Consider the following 24,863-nt stretch of genomic DNA (forward strand, 5'->3'; position numbering starts at 1 on the left):
ATTACTCAGGTCTGTCTCTCCAGACTGTGCCCTCGGGGTGTCAGGGACACATACAGAGCCCAGCAGAGGGCCTGGGTGGCCCGAGTCCATGGTCATTGAATTGGGGCATGTGGGGATGAGTTGGCAGGGGCCAGCTGCTCATTTCAGGAAGTCCTTTCAGTGAGGGATTCTCCTTTCACCGCAGCTGAGGGCAGTGGAAGAATGGGCTGCGTTTTGATGTTGTAGTGCCTTTGAGATGACCTAGATTCCTGGGTCCAGGTCCTCGCAAGAACTCCTCCTCTCCACGCAAATAAGTACTATTCCCCTCTCCAGTCTGGAGCAAGCAAACCTCAAGTGCAGCAGGAGACTGTAAGATTAGACAACAAGAAGGACTTCCCAGCAGTAGAGCAGGGAAAGCTTGCCACTTAGAGCTGCCTTAATGGACTGCCTTGGACTGTAGGGAGGCTTCTGGGGTCGTAAACAGCAAAGGCGAAGATCTAGGCAAAGGGGAGAAATAGAAGAGACTCAGTTTGTCTGGTGAGAGGGTGGTGAGAATGGGGGCCTTGGCCTGGGGGCTGAGGTGAGAGGGGCTGTGTGTGGCAGTGTGGGAGTGCAGAGAAGGGGTGGGGGGACCAAGGGACTCTGAGAAGGACGAGCTGCCAGGAGTTGGTGGTGGACTGAATGTGTGGAGGGGGGCTTCAGCGGCAGGGGGGAGGGGGGTGGGGAGGGGGTGGGCGCCTTCGCGGTGTAAGGGAGCCCTGGGAGGGAGCGGGATGCGAGGACCAGGCTGAGTGGTAGGGCCTGCGGCTTCCAGCAGAGAGGAGGTCTGGGAGGGGAGCTTGGCCAGGCTGGGGAGGGAGCTGAGAGATGATGGGGAGGGGGGCAGGGTGGGATCGCTGGGAGGATTTGGGAGTAGCTGGATCCTCTGGTGAGAACAGCCCCCAGAACAGAAATGTCTCTGGGAGGCTGAGGCAGCAGGACCTGAGAGGTGGGAGGACAAGGCAGTGGGGGTGGGGGGGGCGCGGTTTAGGAGGGAGAGAGGGGTGGGCCCTGAGATGAGGTCAGACCCCCGGGGGCCCCTGAGGCCTCATCTGGAGCCTGGAGCCCGGGGCTGGGGGAGAGGGGTGGCTCAGACCCCTCCTCGAGAACGCGGTTCAAGGTGGAGCCGCCGGGGAGGGCGGGGGTGGGGGCGGTGGGGGAGGAGGGGGAGGGGCGGGCGGGAGGGGCCGGGCCTCTGTCCACGGCATTAGTGCTGGTTGGAGGGAGAGGGGGGTGTGGAGCCAGCCCGGCCGCCTGTTCCCACAGCCGCCGAGCTGAGCGCTGCCATGGCTCTGGCCCGGCCGGGGACCCCGGACCCCAGGCCCTCGGCCCCGCTCCTGGTCCTGCTGCTGCTGCTGCTGCACGGGGCCCCAGTCCCCGCCCTGCCGGCCGGTGAGTTGGGGGTCCCAGGCCTGGGGAGCCTGGGGCTAGGCTGCCCACAAAGCGGACCCCTCAGGCCATGGGGCTGTCCATGTGGGTGCCGGGCCGACGGTGGGGTGCACAGGCGTGCACTGCTGTGGGGCGCTGGGGCTTGTGCTGTCCAGGGGGGCTTTCTGGGGGATCTTGGCCAGCTGTGGCCCCTGTGGTCTGGTAACGGGTGGGCTGTTGTACCCTGTAAGGCGGGGGGTGGGGGGGGTTGGGCTGGGGTGTTCTGCCTGTGAGGCCCGAGTCTAGGGGGTCTGATGTGAGCTGTGTGCAGGTGTGGACTGTGGGTTGTGGGTGCCTTTAAGTTGTGAGGTGGGACAGCCGTCCCGCACGAGCCGGGAGTTGTGTCTGAGGCTCTGTGGGTTAGACGGGCTGTATCCCAGTGTGAGTTGTGGGGCACAGGTTATCGAGTGGGATGAACTGTCTCTGCTCTCCACATAGGGACATGGGGTGGGGGCCGCAGACCCCAGCCCAGTGGATCGCAGTGGAGAAGAGGGAAAGAGACCCAGGGTTTCTGCCTGCCTCGCTTTCATGGGGTGGGGGTGGGGGGCGGGCTGTGTGTGTGTGTGAGGGACAGGGCTGGGGATGCTCTGGGGTCCCTGGGGGGTGGCTGGGTACTGTTGCCCCCACACTCCTGGCATTCCCAGATCAAGCTGAAAGGGCTTTGTGAAGTCAGACTCTGTTCACCAAGAGGTTTTCGCTTTTGTCCAAGTGGATTCACGTGTGCGCGGGCTGGAATTCTTCCTGGGGGGTCTGGGCACGCTTTGTCTTGGTCACTATGGCTACCGGGCCGGGCCTGGGAAGCCTTGCGCAGGAGGGTGGCCTGGCCTCTGCAGCCGCTGGGGGAGCCCCCACCTCCTCAGAGTCCCAGGGTGTGGGGCCAGCGCTCCCCCGCCAGGCCCCTACCTGTGGCCTTCTTCAGCCTCTAACAGGGCCCGGCTCACAAAACCTTTATCTCCGCTCCCCTCTGCTGGGCCCTTGGAGGATGAGGCCCCCGTGTGCAGGGGAGGAAACTGAGGCAAAGGGAGGGATTGGGGCTTACAAGCTGGGCCCCGAGGCAAACTGAAGAGGAGACGGGGGCCAGCTCTCTGATCTCTGCATGAGGGGCATGGAGTCCTAGTCTGGGGATCTGGTGTCTGTCCCCAACCCGACAGTGCACACATATAGATCATATACATGCACACATACACCTGCACACACGTGCACACACAAGCCACACATGTGCATGCACATGCACACACGTGCACACAGCAGCATGGTCAGGTGGCATGCACCAGGGCACACACCACCATACGGACAGGTGTCCACAGGCACATGTGGACCCACCACACATGCACTTGTGCACACACCCACCTGTACGTGACACGCAGGGGTGTGCATTCACGCGCTAATGTACCTTCACATCAACCTTGTGGCAGAGTGAACACCGAGGAGACGGCTGCTGCAGAAGGGAACGGATGCTGATACACCCACTCACCCCCACCTAGCCCTGCTGGGATCCCCAGGGCCGGCCTTTCCCCCTGTGATTTCAGCACAGGGAGCCCTCTCCCTGAGGATCCCCAGAAAGCTTAGGTGGGGGTGCTATGGTCATGAATATTTCTGGAGACCAGGTCCCCAGGGCCTGACTGCCAGGAGGGCAGGGGCGGGAAATGATGTCACTTGAAAAGTAATTTCCATTCCTGAGGGGATGGGGTTCTGGATGCCCTGGGCCCCTGGCTCTGTCGCCCACCCCTGCCAGGCCTTGAACGGGGCCCCTCCGTCTGGGCCCACTTGGCCACAAAAGCCTGGCTGGTTGCTAGGAGAGCGCCAGGCATCTTGGAGCACAGTGGGGCACATCGGGCTCTCACATCCCTCCCTCCCTGCTGCCCCGCACACCCAGGGAGCCCGGCTGACAAAGGGGTGGCGAGTCCAGCCCTAAACCCAGCTCCTCCTCCAGCCCGAGCTGGGTGGAGACCTGGAAGACAGAGGCAGGGAGAAGGAGCCACACACTAGCGCCCTAACGGCAGGATTTGTTGGATAGGATTTGTTGTTTCACTGTTCGCCCCACGTAAAGATAATGAATGAATAATACACCAGCCTTTACGTGGCAGAAACTGGACTTTTGTTGTTGTTCAGTTGCTAAGTCATGTCCGACTCTCTGTGGCCCCCTGGACTGCTGCACGCCAGGCTCGTCTGTCCTTCTCCCCAAGTTTGCTCAAATTCATGTCCACTGAGTCAGTGATGCCATCCAACCATTTCATCCTCTGCTGCCCCCTTCTCCTCCTGCCTTCAATCTTTCCCAGCATCAGGGTCTTTTCCAGTGAGTCAGCTCTTTGAGTCAGGTGGCCAAAGTATTGGAACTTTGGCTTCAGCATCAGTCCTTCCAATGAATATTCAGTTGATTTCCTTTAGGATGGACTGGTTTGATCTCCTTGCAGTCAAGGCTACTGGACTAGCACGATGGAATTTAATTCTCACAACAGCCCTGTGAGGTCAACTCTGATACTCCCAGTTTACATAGGAGGAAAGCGAGGCCCCGAGAGGGTCGGTAACTTGCCCAGGGTCACACCTGGTGTGTGGCGGGGCCAGGATTTCACAGCCGCCTATGGGACTAGTCTGTATAGTCACCTCTCTTCTCTGTGCTTCTGTCTAAAGGCAGCAAACCACCTCATGCTGAGAGCTGCTACAAGAATTCAGCAAGAAAATGCAGTGGTTCTCTAACTTAGGTTTGGCGTGAAACCCTGTTTCGAAGGAAATTTTAGACAGAAGCCAGAGGCCACTAACAGTTAAAAGTGGCCTGTTGGGGTGGCGGGCCTGGAAACCCATCTGCTTGGCCTCATCCTCCTTCCAGAAAGTGCCTTCCTCCATGGCCCCAGCCCTCTGAGATCATGGTTTGGAAACACTGGGATTTGCCAATGTGGACAAAGGATAGGCAGTGGACGGCTATTGTTGGGATTATCAAAACGCTGCCTTTTAACCTCAGGAGATAAACATTCTTGTAAAAGACTATCCCAAACTCTCCTCCCTTGTTAGAATCATTTAGCTCTTTCCCCATGGCTCTGTCTCAGTTGCGCTGCACTGTTTTCAGCCCTGCCCTTGGGGCCTCATGCTGCTAGATGGATAGTTTTCTCCCTAGAAGCATATCGTAAGGGATCTTGGGTGGCTTCTTAGATATATTCTTTTTTGCCTTGTCAAGGTGAGAAGCTTCACAAAACCCACCTTCAGCAAACACTTCTCAGTTGTTGGCAGGTCTCACTAGGCCTGTTACAAGTGCACATAATATAGGAGTTACTAGGCATGGAGCAAGGCCTGGAGCACCCTGGGATTGCTAGCAGCTGGGTTCAGGATGGACAGGGAAGAGTGCCCGCTCCGCCCAGGCTGATATTGGAAACTGCACTCTTAGGCAAACCTTCTGAATCTCGAGTCTCTTTACGTGTTTGGGGGAGGCTGGGCTAGAATGCTCTAAAGTGACAATACGTGGGTGGCAATTTAGAGTTTGCAGGATGGGAGTTTCAGAAGCATTGGGAGAGGTGGACCTCTCACAAGCCTGGAAATGATCTGCTGCTTAGTTTTTTGAGGGGTGGTCCTGGGCAAGTTAAACAGAAGTTTTCTTAATGGCTCCCATCCTGTCCAGTTTGAATCAAACTCAATTATGTGGTAATAGATGTAAGACAGGTAGCCCAGCTACACACGCACTCACGAACGGTTCCTGTTACTATAATCCTGTCCTTTGCACGAAGAAAATTCCTTTCCGGGAGGTGGGTCCTGGGCCTTCCAGGGCAGGGCAGCAGGTCCGAGGGGAGGGGCGAGTGTCCGTTAATCCTGCCCTGGCCAGGTCGTCCCAGGCAGCCTGAGAGGTCAGCAGGGATTTGTAAAGATAAGCACAGGCCCCTCGTCACCCTGGCAACAGGCCACGCCCCTCCAGCCAGACCGGGAAGGCCCCTCCTCTGACCCGCCATCCTCACCTCTCCTCCCCTCAGCCCTGGGCGAGCCTGGCCTCCTGGGTGAGCCTGGCCTCCTGGGTTGGCTCCCTGGAGGCAGAGAGCCCAAGGTCAGTGCTTGTTCCCAAGCCTCAGTGTGCAAAGAACTCCCCAAGGAGCATGTTGCAGTGAAGATTTTTGGGCCCCAGAACCCAACAGTTCTGCATCTCTGGATCTGGAGTGGGGCCCTAGCATCTGTATTCTTAATACAGGCCCTGGGGTGATGCTGGAACCCCCCAGGGTGGAGGCTCTGGAGCAGTGAGACCTGGGTTTGGATTCCAGGCCCTCTTGGGAAACTGTGAAGTCACTTATCTCTGAGCGTCACTTTCCTCAACTGTGAAATAGGAATGATAGCACTGTCTATCCCCTAAGGTAAATGTGAAAACAGAGATTACACGAGAGAGATGGCTGTCCCTCTGGTGCAGACTGCCACACCACTGCATGCCTTGTGGGACAGAGGGCTGCCTCCCTCTCTGCCTGCAGGAAAACTCCTTCCTCAGTGGGGCCGGGCTCTGTCTCCTGGGGCCACCTGCTTCTTCGGTGACAAAGCACCTTCCCTGTCCCCCCAGGTGCTGTCTCTCCAATCTGCTCTGAAATAGAGGGTTCTGAATCAGGGGGCAAAGCTCCAGACTGGGGTGGGATCCCTTAGGATGGTCCTGCTTTCCTGGTGGCTCAGTGGTAAAGAATCTGCCTGCCAATGCAGGGGATTCGATCCCTGGGGTTAGATCCCTGAGTCGGGAAGGTTCCCTGGAGGAGGAAATGGCTACCTACTCCAGTATTCTTGCCTGGGAAATCCCATGGAGACAGGAGCCTGGCGGGATACAGTCCACAGGGTTGCAAGTGTCGGGCAGGGCTGAGCAACTAAACAACAAATACCCTTGGGTTACACACATGAGGGGTGACACCTTGTCAGGATCAAATGAGGGGCCTGTTGGCACAGGACCCAAGAGCCAGGGTTCTTCACGGTGGGAGCTGTGGTTACTGTGCTGATCCTCCTGAGGGTGCTGGGTCCAGGGACCCAGGTCAAAATGGCCCGAGTTCTCACTGAAGGCTCACTGGTGCCCAGCAGGGCTTCACTCACGTCCCCTCAGTGTTGCCTCACAACACCCACAAGGTGGGTACTGCTCAGACCCCTCTGTTCACGCAAGCTGGTCTGATGCCCATCACAGCATCCTTCCTCCCCCCTCCTTCAGACTATTTAGCCCTGGGGGACTAGGCTCTGTACTGACCAGCCGTCATGACTCAGGGTGGGAAAAAGAAAGACAAGCTGCCCATAAGCCCCTCCTAGAGGCCCAGAAGCCCCCTGTCCTCACGCACAAGACCAGGCTTGGGGGAGTGGGGCTGTGGGCAGAGAGGGTCTGTGAACCTCAGCACCCCAGGTTGTCTTGGCCGGACAGTGTTTCAGACCCTCTGTCCCCCTTGCCACATGCCCGGCCCTGGGTGGGTGCTTGCCCCAACCCCCTCTTAGTGAGAAGCCCCGGGAGTGAGCCCCTGCTGAGTTGTACCACATGCTTTGGGAGCCAGGGGTGGGGCTGACAGCAGGTCTCTCCCTGGGTCATTGGCTGGTACCTCTGTCTCCCAGCCGGTAGACCGCCCTGCCTGCTGGAATGTGGATGACGCCTGAGAGGCTGTCAAGCCTTATCTGGGGGTCTTCGCTGGGGAGGGGAGGGGAGGCACAGGGCCCGAAGCTGTGCTGGGGCCTGGTTAGTGTCTGGATGACAACCTGGGTGGGGGTGGGGCACCTTGGAGCACCAGGTGGGGGGGGCAGGGGACGGGGGTGTGCCTCCTTCTCGGGGGCCGCTCCCCTCCCCCCATCACGTACGGAGTTCTTTGCACGTGTGGGCACTTGACTGCCATCCCAAGGCTTTCAATCTGCCCTCATCTTACCAGGCACATATCATTATCATCCCTCAGTAGGAGAAACGACTTGCCCGAGGTCTCACAGCTTGTTTTGAACTGGGGTTTGAACCCAGGGCTCTCTGCCTTCACAGCTTCTAAGTTCTTATACCAGCTGGACACTGACGGCTCTTAGCAAAGGAGGGCGGGAGGGAGGCGGGCTGCAGATCAGGAGGTGACCCTCTAACAGAGGGAGCTCTGCCTCGCGGAGACATCCAGTGGCTGGAGCCGGGAGTTTGGTCAGCACGTCTCACTACCTGCCCTGTACCCTATGGCCACGGCCAGCCCGGCTGCTCACATTTACTGATGGCGGATCCGGTGAGAAGTTCTGGGAGGGGAAGCGGGGTGGAGCGGGGAGAGGGGCCTTTGAAGTCCTCCATCTCCAGTTTCACGTAGGGATGGAATTACTAGACCCCCAGCAGGAGTGGCGGAGTGGGCAGTGGGAGGCCAGGGACCCCTGCCCAGGTGTGGCTGGAGCACCCGGACGGACCTTGAAGGCTGAGCCAGGACTGAAGCCAGAGACCTCACTTTCACACTTGAGCCTGGACCCGCTCTCCTGTAAAGGGGGCCTGCCAGGGCCTGCCTGCTAGGGGTGCTGAGGGGATGTGCAGGACTGGAGCACGAAGCTCACAGGGTCAGGGGGCGTCTGCTCACTAGTCCTGCCTGGGGAGTCAGGCAGCCTGGGCCCTCCTTTATGGAGGAGGTGCTCCCCAAACCACTCCCAGACCTGGGTGCCTGTTGGGACCTTGTCTGTAGACCCCCTGGCCCTCTCCTGAGTCCCGACGACCTCAGCTGCTCACCAACTCTGGGATCTGAGGATGGACCTGGGTGTGGGGAGAGGGGTGTCCCAGTAGCCCTTGCCCACCCTGCCCAGCCAGTCTCCTCTCTCTGCAGGGACGGTGCCTTCGGAGACCCCGGGCGCCTGCGCCTCAGACCCATGCGCTCCAGGGACCGAGTGCCATGCTACAGAGAACGCCAGCTACACCTGCGTGCCCCCAGAGCCCCAGGGCTGTGCCAGTCAGCCATGCCACCACGGGGCTCTGTGTGTGCCCCAGGGCCCAGGGCCCGATGACTTCCGCTGCTACTGTGTGCCCGGATTCCAGGGTCCACACTGTGAGCTGGACATCGACGAGTGCGCGTCCCGGCCCTGCCGCCACGGGGCCACTTGCCACAACCTGGCCGATCGCTACGAGTGCCACTGCCCCCTCGGCTATGAAGGTAATGGCCCCAGCTGTCCCCGGAGGCCTGTGTAATGTCGGCCCCGTTAGCGACTCAGAGTGGTCAGGTCGTGAATTTGGCTTTGGCCTTAGCGTAGAGACCCCTCTAGGCACCCTGGCAGTTCTGGGGTGTACCCACTCTTGGTCATGCTGCGGAACTGATGCTTCTCAGGCTACCCTGGCAGCTCTGGATGACAATGTGGGTTAGAGCTAGCACGGTGCCTGGCACAGAACGGGCACCGGACAAATGTTATTTCAGTCCCTTGTGGGGTTTGGGTGATGCTGGGGGAGGGGACACCCTTCAGGCATCTCTGGGACTAGAGTGCAGATAGGCCTGGTTTGGCTTTAGTGAGGACACGTCTAGACAGTATTTCCAGTATCGATTCACTCCAGACCTGTCATTTGGTGGCTCATCTGATGCTTCGAGAGCATGAACACCCCTGGTATGGTTCAGGTTGTCATGCAGACCCCCCCATACCTGCCTGTGAATAGAGCCCCCCCCCCCACAGCTCCTGCAGAGACATTGGTGGTCTTGCTCAAACTGTAATGAAGATGTACCCCCAGGGATCTCTGCTGTCTTGAGGGGTACAGTTCCCTCCTCCAGAGTATGTCCCTGTCCCAGTCCCATCCAGGCTCTAAGTTGAGAGCAACCTGGAGCAACTGCCTGCAAGTCGGGAAGCAGGGCGCAGCTGGGACAGGTCTGGGAGTGAGGCTGGGTTTAGGGCAGCCGGGAACCTGCAGTGTGGACAATCTGGGTTCCTGAATTCAGATGACTCCCTCTGACTGCAGAGGGCAGCTTGAGGTCACTCAGAGTTAGGCATACAGACTGGGGGCTGGGCTCCAGGAGAGGGGCTGTATCATGGAAAGACATCTTGGCACACAGATGAAAATGAACTTTGGAAGTGGCTTCTGTGTACCTTTCTCATCACGTGAGAGTGCAGGTGTCTGGGCAGATTAGTTGTGGACGTGTGAGGAGGTCATGCAAAAGGCCTCTGTCTCCGCCAGCATCCATGGGTGTCTGGGCTCCCTGAATACATCTGTGGGAACCGTCTGGGTGGGGGGTGCCAGCAGGTGTGTGTGTGCCCGGATGTGCGGTGCTGACACTTTGGGTAACGCTTTCTGGGTGAGCTGTGGATGTGAGTGGGGGCAGCGTCTGCTGTGATTCATTTCCTCCTCCTTCCGCTCTGAGCCAGGCGGGGGAGGTTGGGATTCCAGGCGGCCTGGGCCTGGCTCCCCCTGGCACAGAGGGTGGGAGTGGGGCTGGGTCACAGGAAGGAGGGGCTCTGTTTTGTGCTCACTGAGCCGGGAACGGGAATGAGGAAGGTTCCAGCTGGAGCCAGCTGGGTCCCCGGCCCCCCATGACCAATCCCACTGAGGGAGCAGAGGCAGGGCCACCGGAGTGTTCGATGCAAGTGGGCTCCACGATGAGCTCCCGCAGCACGTTTCCAACCTCTGAGCTCCTCCATCTCCCTGCAGTGCCACAGCCCCTCCCACAAGTCTTCCAACTGATTTAATTTTGTCCAGGACTGAGAGGGTTCCCAGGACACAGGACTTTCAGTTTTAAAAGCAAGATGGTAGTTTGGCAGAAACCAACATAATTCTGTAAAGCAATTATCCTTCAATTAAAAAAAAAAAAGAAAAAAGCAAGACAGTACAGGGAAAACCCGAAGGAGCTGGTTCCCTTGGTCTAGCATCTTTCACTGGGGAATGCCTCTCCTTGCTGGTGTCCCTCCTTACACCCTCCACAAAAAGCCAGCAGAGCGAGCCTTCTAAAATGTAGAGGACCGTGTAAGTCAGCTGCTTAAAACTTTTAGGATAAGGTGGGATTGTGTTACTTGGCCCCAAGGCCTGTCACCCCCCACTCTTGCCCGCCCTTCTCCTCTCTCCCCTTTGCTTCCAACGGGTCTTCACCAACAGTGTCCCTGGAATCCCAACTACCTGCACAATCCCTTATCCTAGTCTAGTGAATGCCTTCTCATCTTTCTAGATTCCCCAGGCTAAGGCTCTGACTCTTGCCGTCACAGGATCTAGCACGTACCCACAGTAGCGCTTATCAAAATAAAAAAATCAATCCTCATTTATGTAATACTGACTAATCCCCCATGTCCCGGGCTAGACTGCGGTGAGCTCTAGGGGGCAGGGAGGTCTGTGTTGTTTCCCTCTCACTGCCACTGCTGGCGCAAGAAACACCTGCTCTGGAGAGACGCACCAACGGATCCTCTCCGGATCCTGACATTCCGCTGCCGGTCACACTGTCTGGAGTGGGTCTGGGGTCAGCCTGGCTCGGCTCCTTCCGCTCTCCCCCTGGGCGTGCAGCTGTCCGTCTGTCTCGGGCCCTGTCCAGGCGTGACCTGCGAGACGGAGGTGGACGAGTGCGCCTCGGCGCCCTGCCTGCACGGGGGCTCGTGCCTGGACGGCGTGGGCTCCTACCGCTGCGTGTGCGCACCGGGCTACGGGGGCGCCAGCTGCCAGCTGGACCTGGACGAGTGCCAGAGCCAGCCGTGCGCACACGGGGGCGTGTGCCGTGACCTGGTTAACGGGTGAGCCGGAGGCCGTGCCCCGGGCCGGGAGGCTGCGCGGTGGGCCGGCGCGGGGGTAGTGGGGGCGCGAGGCGGGGTGCGGTGGAGGCAGGCGGCAGGGGGCTCGGGCACGTGCTCAGCTCGGGCCGCGCGCCCCCTTCAGGTTTCGGTGCGACTGCGCGGACACGGGCTACGAAGGCGAGCGCTGCGAGCTGGAGGTGCTAGAGTGCGCGTCGGCGCCCTGCGCGAACAACGCGTCCTGCCTCGAGGGCCTCTCAAGCTTCCGCTGCCTCTGCTGGCCAGGTGTGTGCGCGTGCGCGCTCGCGCTCCCAGGGGGGCGGGGGCACAGGCTGCGGCGGCCAGGCCTGGGATGCCAGTGCGGTGCGCGCTGGTGCAGAGTGCGCCCACGTGACTGCAGCTTCTCTGGGCCTGAGTTTCCTGATCTGCGAAGCAGAGCTGATCATAGCAGTTGCTGCTGGGCTCTTGGGAGCCGCTGCTGCTGCTGCTGCTGCCTGCTCTCACAGTCCTGACTCTTTGCGACCCCATGGACGGTAGCTTGCCAGGCTCCTCTGTCCATGGGATTATCCCAGCAAGAATACTGGCGTCCGTTGCCATTTTCTACTCCAGTGGAACTTTCTCCGGATCGAACCCAGGTCTCCGGCTTGGCAGGCGGATTCTTTACCACCGAGCCACCTGGGAAGCCCATTGTGAGAAGAGTAAATGAGGAAAGCCCATGAAGCCTTGGCACAGGGCCCCGCAGGAGCAGAGTGTCAGTGATACTAGAAATACTAGTGGTATTAGTCACATGATGCTGATGCAGGCTGTCCCGGTCACTCCTGCCCCCTCAGTGTGCCCCTGCCTCGGAGCGTCCATGATAGTGTTCTGAGTTGCTGTCCCAGCCTGGCCCTGGCAGGCCTGGCAGCAGTGAGGGGGGCTGCTCGGTGGCCCCGTGGGACCCGATGCCCATGCGTGTGTCTCTAGGCTACAGTGGCGAGCGGTGCGAGGTGGATGAAGACGAGTGTGCGGTGGGCCCCTGCCTGCACGGGGGCCAGTGCCTGCAGCGCTCAGACCCGACCCTCTACGGGAGCGTCCAGGCCACTTTCCCGGGTGCCTTCAGCTTTCGCCAGGCCGCTGGCTTCGTGTGCCGCTGCCCTCCAGGCTTTGAGGGTGAGCCCCCTGCCCCACTTCCGGGGAAGCAGGTCTGTAGTGTCCAGGTGCAGGGGAGGGATGCTGGAGCAGGCTTCAAGCATTCTGGTCTCAGTCTCCCTAGCCATAAAAATGGGCCCTTTCCAGTTCCGGCGGGCTCTGAGGGGGCCGAGGGAACCACAGCTGGGCCTCTTGCAGGGGACGACTGCGGCGTGGACGTGGACGAGTGTGCCTCACGGCCGTGCCTCAGTGGAGGCCTCTGCCAGGACCTGCCCAGTGGCTTCCAGTGCCACTGTCCAGACGGCTACACAGGTGCCCAGGGTTGGGTGGGCACTGGGGCCGGGCCAGGTCAGAGTTGGTGGGCCTGGGCAAGAAGATTCCTTCTGGCCGATGTGGGGAGGCTGGGTTGATGGGGTTAAGGACATTAGGGAGGGGGTAGGTGCGGTGGCCCAGGCAACAGGGGAGAGGGCTGCGCTGCGGCCCGGGCTTAGGGGGTGGGAGAGGAGGGAAAATGTTTTGGAGTGGAGATTGAGAAATACTTACGAGGAGCACACTCCAGGTCCTGAGGGTTATTCCAGGTGTGAGTGGGAGGTGTCAGAGATGCGGGCTGAGTTTCTGCCCTGGGTGGCGCTGGGTAGAGGATGGTGGGTTCAGTCGTCCACCCTGAGTCTGTTTGTGGAGCACCCATGGGAAGGAGTCTGGGTGGGGGGCTGGGGATCCGGGGTCTGTGGCCCAGGACAGGGACCCGAGACAGGGGGTCAGGAGTGTCATCCTGGCAGTTGGGGTCAGAGGCAGCCATGGTTGTCCGGGAGGAAGTGTGGGGTGATGGGCAGAGAGGGCTCTAGACACCTGACATCGAAGGGCTGGGCAGAGGCCAAGGGCCTGCGGGGAGGACAGGGCAGTTCTGCCGGGACAGAGGAGGTGGAAGCGGAAGGGTAGTGTGTGGGTGGAGGGTGGGGGGCGTGTTATGGAAAGCTGGGGGACAGCGTCCGGAGAAGGGTGGGCAGGAGCTGGGCCTGCAGAGGCCTCTCCCTGCCTCGGGTAACGGCGGACACACAGACACACGGACATCCTTCCCTGCGGACACTGGTGAGCCCGAGGAGCGTCCCTGCTCCTCTGGAATGCCTGTGGCACCTCCCCCCTGCCCGCCCGCATTCCTGCTCAGAATGCAGGGCCTCCTCTCCCTGGCACGGTTCCTGGGCACCCGCTCCCCAGCCCAGGGGAAGGAGGGGGTGATCACTGCTGTCCCTTCCACCCTCACCCACACACAGATGCTGGGGTTTAGCCTCCCACTCCCAAGTGGCCAACACCCCTGGGCACCCTGAAGGCCCATCTCCTGCGCCCCCCACGGCTGGGGTTCCCTGAGTCCTGCCCCAGAGGCAGCGGCCTCGTGGGTGCCTGGCACACAGTGGGCCCACGGCAGCACGCCCTGCTCCGCAAAGCTCTCTCTGCAGTGTGCTCCTCCTCAGCAGGGCCCCCTGACTCGGGTTCTGACCCCCGCCCCCTTACAGAGGAAGCTGGAGGGGCTCTCGTGCCGGCGCGTCATCCCCCAGGTTCAGTAGGGTCAGCGGAAGCCCAGCTCCTCCCCATGCTGAGCTCAGCTGATGGGTGACAGGGAGGTCAGCCCTCTGAGGTCAGAGCCCGGGAGGGGGAACCCCAGCTGTGGGGCTGGGCTCCTTGCCATCCTCCCTTTGGGTTGTGCTGGGCGTGGGGGAGGCCAGTGCCTGGCATTCCTGAGTCCGCACTGAAGGAGGAGGTGGCTGGCCAGGCAGGGAGCACGGCTCCCCAGCCTTGGTGCCCGCCCGCCACTCTCAGTCCGTCCGTGGGGACATGCAATGGGGCTGCGGGCTCTGGGGACCTTCCTGCGGGTGTTGTGGCTCCTGGCAGGTAGGCAGGGTGGGGTCCTTGGACAGACGGAGGTGGGGTGGTGGGGCCGTCCATCTCCGGAAGGTGGCGGTGGTGTTTGTGGGCTGACTGGGACCAGGATTCAAAGCCTGCTGGTTTCTCTGGGTTTGGGTTCCCTCCTGGCTGGGATATGCAGGCAGGTCTGGCCTCGGTGGTTGTGTGGAGGCTGTGGCTGAGCAGGGGTGGGGCTGTGGCCTCTAGACCCATGCTGGGGCCAGAATACCTGACCTGCGGGCTCCTGGAGGGGAGTGTGACCCCCTCGCAGCCAGAGCGAGGGCCCTAGGGCAGAGGGACGGGGGTGGCGTTAGAGCCAGGGCCTGCACCAGTGCCACAGATGCTACACCCGTCCCCGCTCCCTCTTCCATTTCATTGCTCTGTTCACAAGGGCCATGCCATGTTCTTTGCTGGGCACCAAGGACATACCCAGGCCCCTGGAGGAGATCTCAACTGTGTAAACAGATATTTTCAATCCAGGGTTCTAGGAACTGTGCCTGGGAGTGGGCAAGGAGTTGGGAGGGACACAGTAGCTTGTTGTTGAGGGTCAGAGAAGGCCTCCTAGAGGATTGGCCATTTGAATTTGGGCTTTGCTGGATGAGTAGGAGTTTGAAAGGCAGGGTTAGGGAGAATGAGGCATGCCAGGCAGAGGGAGCGGTATGGCAGGACTTTCCAGGAAATGCTTGGAGGAACAGGCAGCTCAAGGTCTGTAGGGAGGCGGGTTGACATCTGAATGCCTGGTAGCATCCAGGCCATGAGGGTCGTGAGTGCCAGGGTGAGTGATGGGACCTTATGCAGCAGAGGAACTGGGCCAGGTCATGCACTAGATGATGGAGGGGGTTCTGAAGCCTGGCGAGCTAGAGGACACTAGACTGTGGCCCTGAGAGTTTGTGAGTCCGGGAAGGCAAGGTAGGAGGAGAGCAGGCACTTGTGAGCCTATAGGGGACGGACTCCACAGGGCCTGGAGACTCACCAGAGTGGGAACAGAAGGAGCATCCTGGATTCCAGCCTCCAGGGACTTCCGAGGACCTTGAGAAGTCCTTTGAGAATCGGGAATGGGTCCGGTTGATGGATACTGAGCTCCTTGTCCCAAGAAGCAGGTAGGCTCTGGGTCAAGACTGTGGTTCTGACCTTGGTGCTGAGCCTTGGCCTGGTCTCTCCTGAAGGCCCGACGTGTGAGGAAGACATGGACGAATGCCTGTCGGAGCCCTGCCTCCACGGTGGGACCTGTGAAGACACCGTGGCGGGCTACATCTGTGGGTGCCCCCAGGCCTGGGGTGGACCGGACTGTTCTGTGCCACTCACTGGCTGTCAGGGCCACACTTGCCCACCGACTGCCACCTGCATCCCTACCTTTGAGTCAGGGGTTCACAGTTACACCTGCCGCTGCCCACCTGGTACCCATGGACCTTTCTGTGGCCAGAACACTACCTTCTCCATGGTGGCTGGGAACCCTGTACGAGCTTCGGTGCCAGCTGGCAGCTCCCTAGGTCTCGCCCTGAGGTTTCGTACCACGATACGTGTGGGTGCCTTGGCCACGTGCTCTGACACTCAAGGCAGTGTGGAGCTGGCGCTGGTGGAGGCCAGGCTTCAGGCCACACTCTGGAGCCATGGCAAGAATGTGCTCGTCCTGAGGCTGCTGGAACCACCCCTCAATGATGGCCGCTGGCACCGAGCGGAGGTGACGCTCCGCCTGGGGGTCCTGGAGTTGCGGCTCTGGCATGAAGGCTGTCCTGCCCGCCTCTGTGTGGCCTCCAGTCCCGTGGCCATGCCTCCCACTGCTGCCCCGGCCCCCACGCCTGCTGGGTCCCGCTTCACCCAGCTGGGCGGCATGGCCTTTGCGGGCTGCCTCCAGGATGTGCAGGTGGACGGGCATCTCCTGCTGCCCGAGGACCTTGGCGAGAATGTCCTCCTGGGCTGCCAGCACCAGGAGCACTGCCAGCCTCTGCCTTGTGCCCATGGAGGGGTCTGCGTGGACCTGTGGACTCACTTCCATTGTGACTGCCCCCGGCCCTACAGTGGTCCCACGTGTGCCGATGGTGAGGCATGGGCCAGGTGGGCCCCAGGGCAGCGGCTGTGCCTGCCCTGGTCTGCAGGCCTCATGCCTGGCACCCTCTCTCCCTGCAGAGGTTCCTGCTGCCACCTTTGGCTTGGGGGGCACCCTGAGCTCTGCCTCCTTTCTACTCGACCAGCCGCCAGGCCCCAACCTCACCGTGTCCTTCCTCCTCCGCACCCGGGAACCTGCTGGCCTTCTGCTCCAGCTCACCAACGATTCAGCTGCTGGCCTGACAGTGTTCCTGAGCGAGGGCCAGATCCGGGCGGAGGTGCTGGGCAGTCCTGCCCTGGTGCTCCCGGGGCGCTGGGATGATGGGCTCCGCCACCTGGTGACACTCAGCTTCGGGCCTGATCAGCTGCAGGGTGTGGGGCGGCAGGTGCACGTGGGCGGCAGGCTCCTCCCTGCTGACGCCGAGCCTTGGGGTGGGCCCTTCCGAGGCTGCATGCAGGACGTGCGACTCAACGACCTCCACCTCCCCTTCTTTCTGTCACTGCTGGGGAACTCCAGCCTGCCCAGCGTGCCCGGCCGCGGGCAGTCCTGGAACCTCACCACGGGCTGTGTCTCTGAGGACACATGCAATGTGAGTGCCAAGAGCAAGGGGTGGGTCCTTTTTCCAGGATCTACCCTGCATCTCTGGGAGTCAGCATGTCCTCCTACTGGTCAGGGTAGCACCAGGAGGTGGGGCGCCTGCCCACGGTTCCAAGGCTGAAGACAGAGCAGGGTTCGCTTTCATTTCTTTTCCGGCAAGCTGATCTTGCCCTCCGGTAGTCCCCATACCTACCCTCTCAGTTGTGGTCTGAGACAGACACCCCAGCCTGGGCAGAGGGCTGCCCAAGACTTTCTGCAGGAGTTGTTTGGTGGAGAGGGACACCCAGGGTCATGAACAAAGCACCAGCCCTAGAATTGGAATAGCCTGGGTTTGAGCTTGGGCTCTTCTGTTTACTGCCTTGGTGACTCAGGCGAGTGGTTTCTCCTAGCCTCAGTTTCCTCATCTGAAAAATGGGAATGCTAGTTACTTTTCTATTTGTTTGTGAGGAGATAATGTATCTGCCCAGAGAAGAGCCACTCACTGTAGGGATGTTTATGGTGGGGTGATGCCAGCCCCAGGCCTCAGCCAGTCCCTGTCCTGATTCTCCTGCAGCCTGAGCCCTGTCTCAATGGTGGGACTTGCCTCGTCACCTGGAATGACTTCCACTGCACCTGCCCTGCCAACTTCACCGGGCCCACGTGTGCCCAGCAGCTGTGGTGTCCTGGCCAGCCCTGTCTCCCGCCTGCCACCTGTGAGGAGGTCCCTGATGGCTTTGTCTGTGAGTGCCTGCCCTGGGCAGCCCATGTGCTGGACACCCAAGCTGGGTTAGATCCGTCCCCTGCCTCAGGGCTCGGGGCCAGTGGACAGGATGGCAGCAGCCCCAGCCCACCGCACCCAGAGGACAGGCTCTCTGGAGGAGGAGAGCACTTGCTAGGTTTTCAAGGGCAAACAAGACCTTGGGCACAGGGAGCGACATTTCAGGAGTGGGGCAAAGCACATGCAAAGGCCTCTGAGGTTTATAGGAACTTGGGACTTTCTGCCAAGGGCAGTGGGGAGCCATGGGAGGGCCGGCAGGAGAAGGCCATGCTCAGCATTTTAAAAAGAAGACAGTTCAAAGGATTGCAGTGAAGAGTGAGCCACAGTGATGGCACGGGGCAGCGTCACAAAGGAAAGGCGTGGGCAGATTTTCTGAGGGGTATTATTGCCTGGTTTGTGACCTGGAGGGCAGGGTGGAGGCCCAGAGTTGGTTCTCTGGAGGTAAGAGAGTTCTATGGGGTACGGGGAACACTTCCTGGGATTAGATCCCAGGTGGGTGTGTGTGCCCCCAGGCCCAAACGGCGGGGTGTGGGGGGGCGGTGGTAGCAGGCGGCGACTGGTCGCCACATCACCCAGGTGTGCTTGGGTTGGGGTGGGGGCCTACAGGCCGTCCTCCGACGCTCTCTCCCCCCGCAGGTGTGGCTGAGACCACGTTCCGCGAGGGACCCCCGGCGGAGTTCAGCGGGCACAACGCGTCATCGGGGCGCGCGCTCAGCGGCCTCTCTCTAGTCTTCCGCACGCGCGACTCCGAGGCCGGGCTGTTGCGCGCTGAGGACGGCCCGGGCGCCGTGTGGCTCGCGGTGCGCAACGGCTCGCTGGCGGCCGGCGTGCGCAGCGGCCCCGGTTTGCCCAGCGCGGTGCTGCCAGCGCCCGGGCCGCGCGTGGCCGACGGCGCCTGGCACCGCGTGCGCCTGGCCATGGAGCAGCCCGCGGCCGCCGCGTCGCGCTGGCTGCTCTGGCTGGACGGCGCGGCGACGCCGGTGTCGCTGCGCGGCCTGGCCGGCGACCTTGACTTTCTGCGCGGCCCGGGAGCCGCGCGCGTCCTGCTGGCCGAGAACTTCACAGGCTGCCTGGGCCGCGTGGCGCTCGGCGGCCACCCGCTACCCCTGGCGCGCCCGCGGCCCGGCGCGGCCCCTGGCTCCCGCGAACCCTTCTCGGCCTGGGCCGGAGCGCCCGCCCCGCACCTCGGCTGCCGCGGCGCTCCCGTGTGTGTCCCCTCGCCCTGCCTGCACGGCGGCGCCTGCCGCGACCTCTTCGACGCCTTCGCTTGCGCCTGCGGCCCGGGCTGGGAGGGCCCCCGCTGCGAGGACCGCGCCGATCCATGTCGCTCGGCGCCCTGCGCCCGCGGCCGCTGCCACGCGCACCCAGACGGTCGCTTCGAGTGCCGCTGCCCGCCTGGCTTCGCAGGCCCGCGCTGCAGGTGCGCTCGGCTGGCCGGGGTGGCCTGGGTCCGAGGGGTGAGGAGTGGAGGGGAGGCCCTCGGGGTGGTGGATGGACAGACTAGACTGGAAGCCCGACTGTGGAAGCGCTGGTTCCATCGGCCAGCCCCATCCCTTCTCTGAGCCAACTCCCTGTGATCTGTAACTTGGGAACAACAGCCCCCTAGCGTTGCCAGATAAAATACAGGACACCAGGGTGAATTTAAATTTGAGATAAACAAAGCTGTCCTCTGGGAGTGGGGGTGGGGGAACCAGAGCTAGTGTTGGAAGAAACTTAAGAGGCTCTTCTGCCCAACTGCCCACCACGTACATATACCCCCTCCCTGAGTCCCGTGGGACAGGGGCAGAGAAAGATGGTCGGAGCCTAGGCCGCTTCCCTTTTTCAGTTTGGCTATGACTTCCAGCTCTTTCGGAGCCATGCTTACAGAACGGTGTCTGGTAGAGGTCTGATTCCCCTTCTCCCTGCAAAGAAGGTCAGGCTTTATGTCCAGGAGCCTGCTCTTACTGGGGACGGTCCTTACCTTTCATCAGCTCCTCAGTGGTCTCTGAGTCTCCAAGGGTTCTGCCAGGGTCTAGCTGTGGTACACCTAGTTGGGGGTGGGGCTGGAGCAGTAGAGGGGCAGCCCCGTGTCCCACCCCAGACACCGCTTCCGTGACTTCCAGCAGGGTCTGTCGAAGGTGGCCCTGAATTCCTTGGATGACGATGCAGAAGGCTCAGGTCGCCTGAGTGACCCACGGGGCGTGGGGTGGGCCAGGTCCCGTGTTCCTGACCCAAGTCCAGCCCCTGTGCTTTCTCTCAGGTTGCCTGTCCCACCAGAGGGCTGCGGCCTGAACATCACCTGCCTCAACGGCGGTCGGTGTGAGGAGGGGCCCCAGGGCGCCAACTGCAGCTGCCAGGAGAGCTTTGCTGGGCAGAGGTGGGTCTGGGCTCCAAAAGCCTGGGAGGTGGGCTGGGGAGTGTGGAGAGTACAGACCCAAAGGCAGGGGGTGGGCCTCCGGATCCCCTCCAACCAGGGCGGGTGAAGTGGGGTGTGGATCCTTGCTCACCTTCTCAGCCCTTAGCCATCACTGCGCCAGAAACTCCACCTCTGTCACCTGAGATCTTTTCTTCTGGGGCTTCCAAGACCATCATCCTCTGTTACCAGACATCTGCTGGAGAGTAGTTGCCTAGTGGTGTTTCTGAGAGCACCACACTCAGCATCAGGACCACGTGGGGAAACTATGCAAATAGAGGTTCTGGGCCCTCCAGACAAGTCAGCATCCTTGGGCAGGTGCCTCTACACAGGCTCCCCTGTGCTTTCGATGGAGTGAGGGTCATTCTCGGTCATGAGTGTTGGGGTGAAGGGATCTGCTGCGTGATGAGGGTCGTACTCAACTCAGGCCCCCCTGGCAGGGCCCAGGTCGGGACAGTGCTGGGGACAGCGGGTGAGTGGTGCCTGGGTGTGGAGGGTGTGGGGGCGGACTCGAGGAGGTAGAGGAGCTGGGGGAACCAGAGGCAGCCCAGGAGGGAACAGCGTTCTCAGCCCCACCCTCTTCCCTGCCTCCCAGGTGTCAGATCCCCTGTGAAGCCAACCCTTGCTTGAATGGGGGCACCTGCCGGGCAGCCGATGGGGTATATGAATGTATCTGCAGTGCCAGGTTCTCAGGCCAGTTCTGTGAAGTGGTGGTGAGTGATGCCGACGGGGAGGGTGGCCTGTTTTGGACTTTATGAGATGATGTTGCGGTGCGGGGCGGGGAGTGTGTACAGGGCCTGTGGAGCTGGTCCTGGACCAGCCCTGTCACGGGGTGAGGAGTAGCAGGCCAAGGAGACAGGGCCCTTCCACACCCTTGCACAGGAGGTCTGTTCACTCAGGGGGAGCCTGGGGACCCCCCCATCATTCCTCTGGTGACCGCAGTGAATTCTGGGATTTACGTTGGTGGATATAGCAGCCTGTAATCTCTGGTGGTTTCTGAGCCAGGTTTGGAAAGTAGGAAGGTTTGGGGAGCCCAGGACTCTGAGCCAGAGAAGGCTTGGCTGCCGTGAAGGCAGGCTCAGCTGAAGGGGGCAGGGGGTGGGCAGCGAATAGATAAGGGCCAGCAGGCGGCCTGCGCGTGGACCCCCTCTGGCCTCCTCCCCTCCAAGGGGCAGAGCAGACTCTGCAGGCCCAGGCAGAAGTGAGCCAGAGTGGGCGAGGCAAGGGGGGCACGAAGCCTGGGGAGGCGCCTTGATCTCCACAGGCTTCTGGTGGGCCGGGTCATAAACCCCAACCCCCTCTGCTTCTGGGGAAATGCTTCCTTTCAAGTTGAACTTTACAGCCTCTGGCTTCCCCTCCCGCCCTCCTCCTAGGGAGGAAATGGCTTTACAGCTCCCCCAGGCTGGCGGCTGGCCTGCCCTGGTTGGTTCAGGGCTGGGTGAATTTCTCTACAGCCTTGGGCTCCTTCTTCAGGGCTGGGGGCTGAGACTGGGACCCAGGCCACAGTGGGGTGAGAGGTCTCATGAGACGGAGGGAGGGCCGATGAATCTGAGACCCTGGGCCTCTGGCCCCCTTGGAAATCTGTGATTCTGGGGCTTTAAAGCTCCAGGTCTGTAGAATCTTTTGATGGGGCATCCAGGTGTCTGTGATGAAAGAGTTGTTTTTCCTGGGCCCCCCACAGCCTGGTCTGTGTGTCTCCTGGGGGTGGTGGTCGGCCCTGGGGAAACTCAGCTCACCATCAACCAGGTCAGCCTGCTCCACCTCATGCCCTGCACAGGCCCCCTGGTCCTGAGAAGCCTCCCACTTGGGGCTTAGGCATAGTCTCCACAGACCTTTAAAAAACCAGAGTGCCCTTTGGGATCGGGAAGGATCAAGTCCCATCACTTCAGGTTGGGTGTCTATTGAGAGAGGCGGGGGTGGCAGGGCTGGGGGCTGAGGCCCACCTTGGCCAGTTGAAGGAAGGACCTTTGGCTGGAATTCGAGACTGCAGGATGGTGGTGTGAGCTGGGCATGGCACGGCATGGTGTTGGGGGTGGACAGAAGGCAGTGCTAGTCCTGGCTCGACAGCCCCTAGTCGCGTGTGTCTGGGGGAATCTGGGCAGAGCCTCCGTGTTCTCCTCTCATACTTACCGAGTGCCTACTGAGCAGGCTCTCCTGTCAGCATTTTGGGGCTACACGGGTGAACAAAATAAACCAAAGATTCCTGTCCTCACGGGCGGCCTCGCTCTCACTTGATCAGGTCACTGCAAGGTTTACGTGAAATCCCATGCATGGTGTTGAGCTCCTCCTGGGCATTCAATAAATGTGTTTCTCTTCTACTGGCAGCCCTTGGTGGTACAGGAATCCCCTTGCAGTGGCTATGATAGGTGGCTCCTAGGCACTTGCTCGCATACCCCTGGGGCCAGGTCTCTCACTTGCTCTCAGGGAAGCCTCCGCCCAGTGATGCTTTTTTCCTCTGCTCTGAAGGGCCCGGGGTCGGGGCGGTGGGGTCTCCCCAGCTCCACCGTCTTAGGCCTTTTACTGCGTCTCTTGCAGAAGGGCCTACCACTGCCGCTGCCGTTCCCGCTGCTGGAGGTGGCAGTGCCCGCGGCCTGCGCCTGCCTCCTCCTCCTCCTCTTGGGCCTCCTCTCAGGGATCCTGGCGGCCAGAAAGCGCCGGCAGTCGGAGGGCACCTACAGCCCGAGCCAGCAGGAGGTGGCCGGAGCCCGGCTGGAGATGGACAGCGTCCTCAAGGTGCCGCCCGAGGAGAGACTCATCTAGGCCCAGCTGGCTGCAGCTCCGGCCCCTGTGAGGGCCTCGATTTCTACCTGGAGACCCAAGGAGGCCACTTCTGGGAGCCTGCAGGGAAATGGCTGGCCCCTTCTTAGCCTTGGGGAGCTGCTGCAGGGCTCAGGATACCTGCTGGGCAAGTGTCCCCTTTGCCAGGAGCCCCTGCCCTTGCCCCGTGCTGGGCTGAGGGGAAGGGGTGCGCTCAGGGAAACAGAGGGGCCTGTGCAGGTGTGGACACTCACCATCCAGCCGCCAGGTCTTGCCTCGGCAGATGCACGGCTGTGCTGGGAGAATCACCTGTGGGTGCACATGATGTGTTTTGCTGTGTGTGTGTATATATGTACATGTGTGTATGTGTGTGTGTGTGTACCCGGGACTATTGATCTGCAGATACCCATGTGAGTGTTAGGGATGGGCTCTTGGGCATGTTGTCCTTGTTTGTGTGTGTGATTGTGTAGTGGGTGCAGGTGGCCCCACAGAGGAGCAGCTGGGCGGAGGAGACCACCTTCTCAGTCCCGGGACTGGGCTGGCCCAGGGCCACGAGTGCTCCTGGAGGCCAGGCCAGGGCTGGCCCAAGGACCAGAGCCCCAGCTCTGGCAGCCTCTCCCACCTTCCGCCTCCGGAGGCTGCCCCCAGCCTGGAGGCAGCTGGAAATCAGCGGGGTGGGGGGCAGGAGCCGAGGTTAATGTGTAAGCGCCCGGTTCCCCAAACAGGTGCTCCTTGAGGGAGATTTGACTCTGCCCTGCGCTGGAGCCAGGCGCTGTCTGGGATGTGGACTGCGGGGCAGACCTACAGGAGCCGGGGGGTGGAGTTGTGGGGGAGTGTCGGGGTCCTCGCAGTCTGCCTCCTGCGGGCCTGTCGCTCGGAGAACGCCGAGAGCAGCCCTGGCCTACCTCACAGGGCTGTCTGGAAGATGGCGGGTGACTGTGGGGAAGGATGGGGCTCTGGGATTCGTTCCAGTCCAGTCTGCTGCGGGGCTGCCCGGGTCATCCTGTGAGGTGTCGGGAAGGGAGAGCGAGAGCGCGGGGAAGGGGCCTCCCCGAGGGGCAGCCAGGGGGCGACGCCCACCTCCTCCCGCACCGGCGAGGCTGCTCCTCCACCTGCAGACCAGTCGCCTCCCTAACGGTCGCCGGGAGGATTCGAGGAGAGGATGTGCAGGAAGCCCTCAGGGTTGTTCCCTGAGGCAGGTGCTCAGCAAACACTGGCACCGCCTCTGTGTCGGGGCTGGTCCTGTGGACAGACACAGATGAGGGGGAAGAGCTGGCCGCTGTGCTTCCGGCCCCTTCCCTGGTGATGCCACCACACTGGGATCTCAGCACCTGTCTGAGGGCCTGGCCTCTGAGCTTCAGTCCCTTTGTCCCCGACCTGGAGATGTGCCCTTTGGTCCTTCTTGTTTCCCAGGCCAGCGCCCCCTGTGCCAAAACCAGGAGACTCCTTTCCACTTCTTGACTGGAGGTCGACCTTACCCAGCCCCCCTAGGGGTCTCATCCAACTTCCAGAGGCACAGTGGGAGGTGCAGCCGTGTGGTGATGGGGCCACGGGATGGGGTGGGAGGGCTGAGGATGGACACTAGGCTCCTGGGGCTTGCTTGGTCCTTAGCCTGTAGGAGGTGGGACCAGCTTTCCCTGTGGCTCCTGGGAAAGGCAGGGAGAAAACATCTGGTACCACGAGCTTAGCCAAGCTGCTGCCTTGATTAGTTCATCAAGTCAGAGATTTGGCAAACCTGTGTTTTTGCAGATTCCTAAGAAAAGACATTCTGGGTGGAACCCCGGTGTATAAAAGCTGGGTGGTTCTTTTTTGTCCTCCTCTTGTTCTTGAGAGTTCTGAGAACTTGTAATTTTCAAGCACAGACCAGGGAGGGAGACACACAGAATGATGGGCAGGTGGGGGGTGGGGACAGTGTGTCTTAACATCCACTCTGGGTTCTGGGTCCAGGTATCCTCTCCAACACAGCCAAGAGAGGTGCAGTTTCCCAGGCTCTGCCCTTGCTAATGAGTGGTGATTCCAGGTATCCCCTTAAACTTGTCCTTTCCTGGAGCCGAGGTGCCTTTGACATCACTGGTGACCTGGAGCCCTGCTGTGTGGGGCCCGGCAGCCCTGTGCCCAACTGTGACCAGCCTACCCCTCAGAGGCCTGACTGGGAACAGGCTTGGGGGTGGGCCAGGGTCAAAGCCTTCCTGACTGCTCCACGGCCCGCCTCTACCTCTACACACACAGATGCC

The 24,863-nt window shown here is 61.1% G+C and overlaps 1 protein-coding gene across 1 annotated transcript; it reads left to right on the forward strand.

The window, feature by feature from the left end:
- Nucleotides 1-1,089: 1,089 nt before the first annotated feature.
- Nucleotides 1,090-24,477, forward strand: CRB2 (crumbs cell polarity complex component 2). The gene is made up of 14 exons (XM_043469508.1): nt 1,090-1,138; nt 1,285-1,410; nt 8,193-8,516; nt 10,860-11,055; nt 11,198-11,337; nt 12,016-12,201; nt 12,379-12,492; nt 15,246-16,118; nt 16,207-16,715; nt 17,277-17,442; nt 18,117-18,900; nt 19,720-19,836; nt 20,468-20,585; nt 22,408-24,477. Exons 2-14 carry the CDS (start codon nt 1,305-1,307, stop codon nt 22,630-22,632), a joined length of 3,858 nt encoding a protein of 1,285 aa, XP_043325443.1. The 5' UTR covers nt 1,090-1,138; nt 1,285-1,304; the 3' UTR covers nt 22,633-24,477.
- Nucleotides 24,478-24,863: the final 386 nt, after the last annotated feature.

Source organism: Cervus canadensis, chromosome 5 (genome assembly GCF_019320065.1).
Source record: "Cervus canadensis isolate Bull #8, Minnesota chromosome 5, ASM1932006v1, whole genome shotgun sequence".
Classification (NCBI taxonomy): Eukaryota; Metazoa; Chordata; class Mammalia; order Artiodactyla; family Cervidae; genus Cervus; species Cervus canadensis.

What these genes read in the sequence shown, in the direction of transcription:
- CRB2 (XM_043469508.1), top strand. Translation starts at nt 1,305, where the DNA reads ATGGCTCTGGCCCGGCCGGGGACCCCGGACCCCAGGCCCTCGGCCCCG. An exon ending in CTGCCCTCCAGGCTTTGAGG is followed by an intron (nt 12,202 to 12,378) that starts GTGAGCCCCCTG and finishes GGCCTCTTGCAG; the next exon opens with GGGACGACTGCGGCGTGGAC. An exon ending in TTCGCAGGCCCGCGCTGCAG is followed by an intron (nt 18,901 to 19,719) that starts GTGCGCTCGGCT and finishes GCTTTCTCTCAG; the next exon opens with GTTGCCTGTCCCACCAGAGG.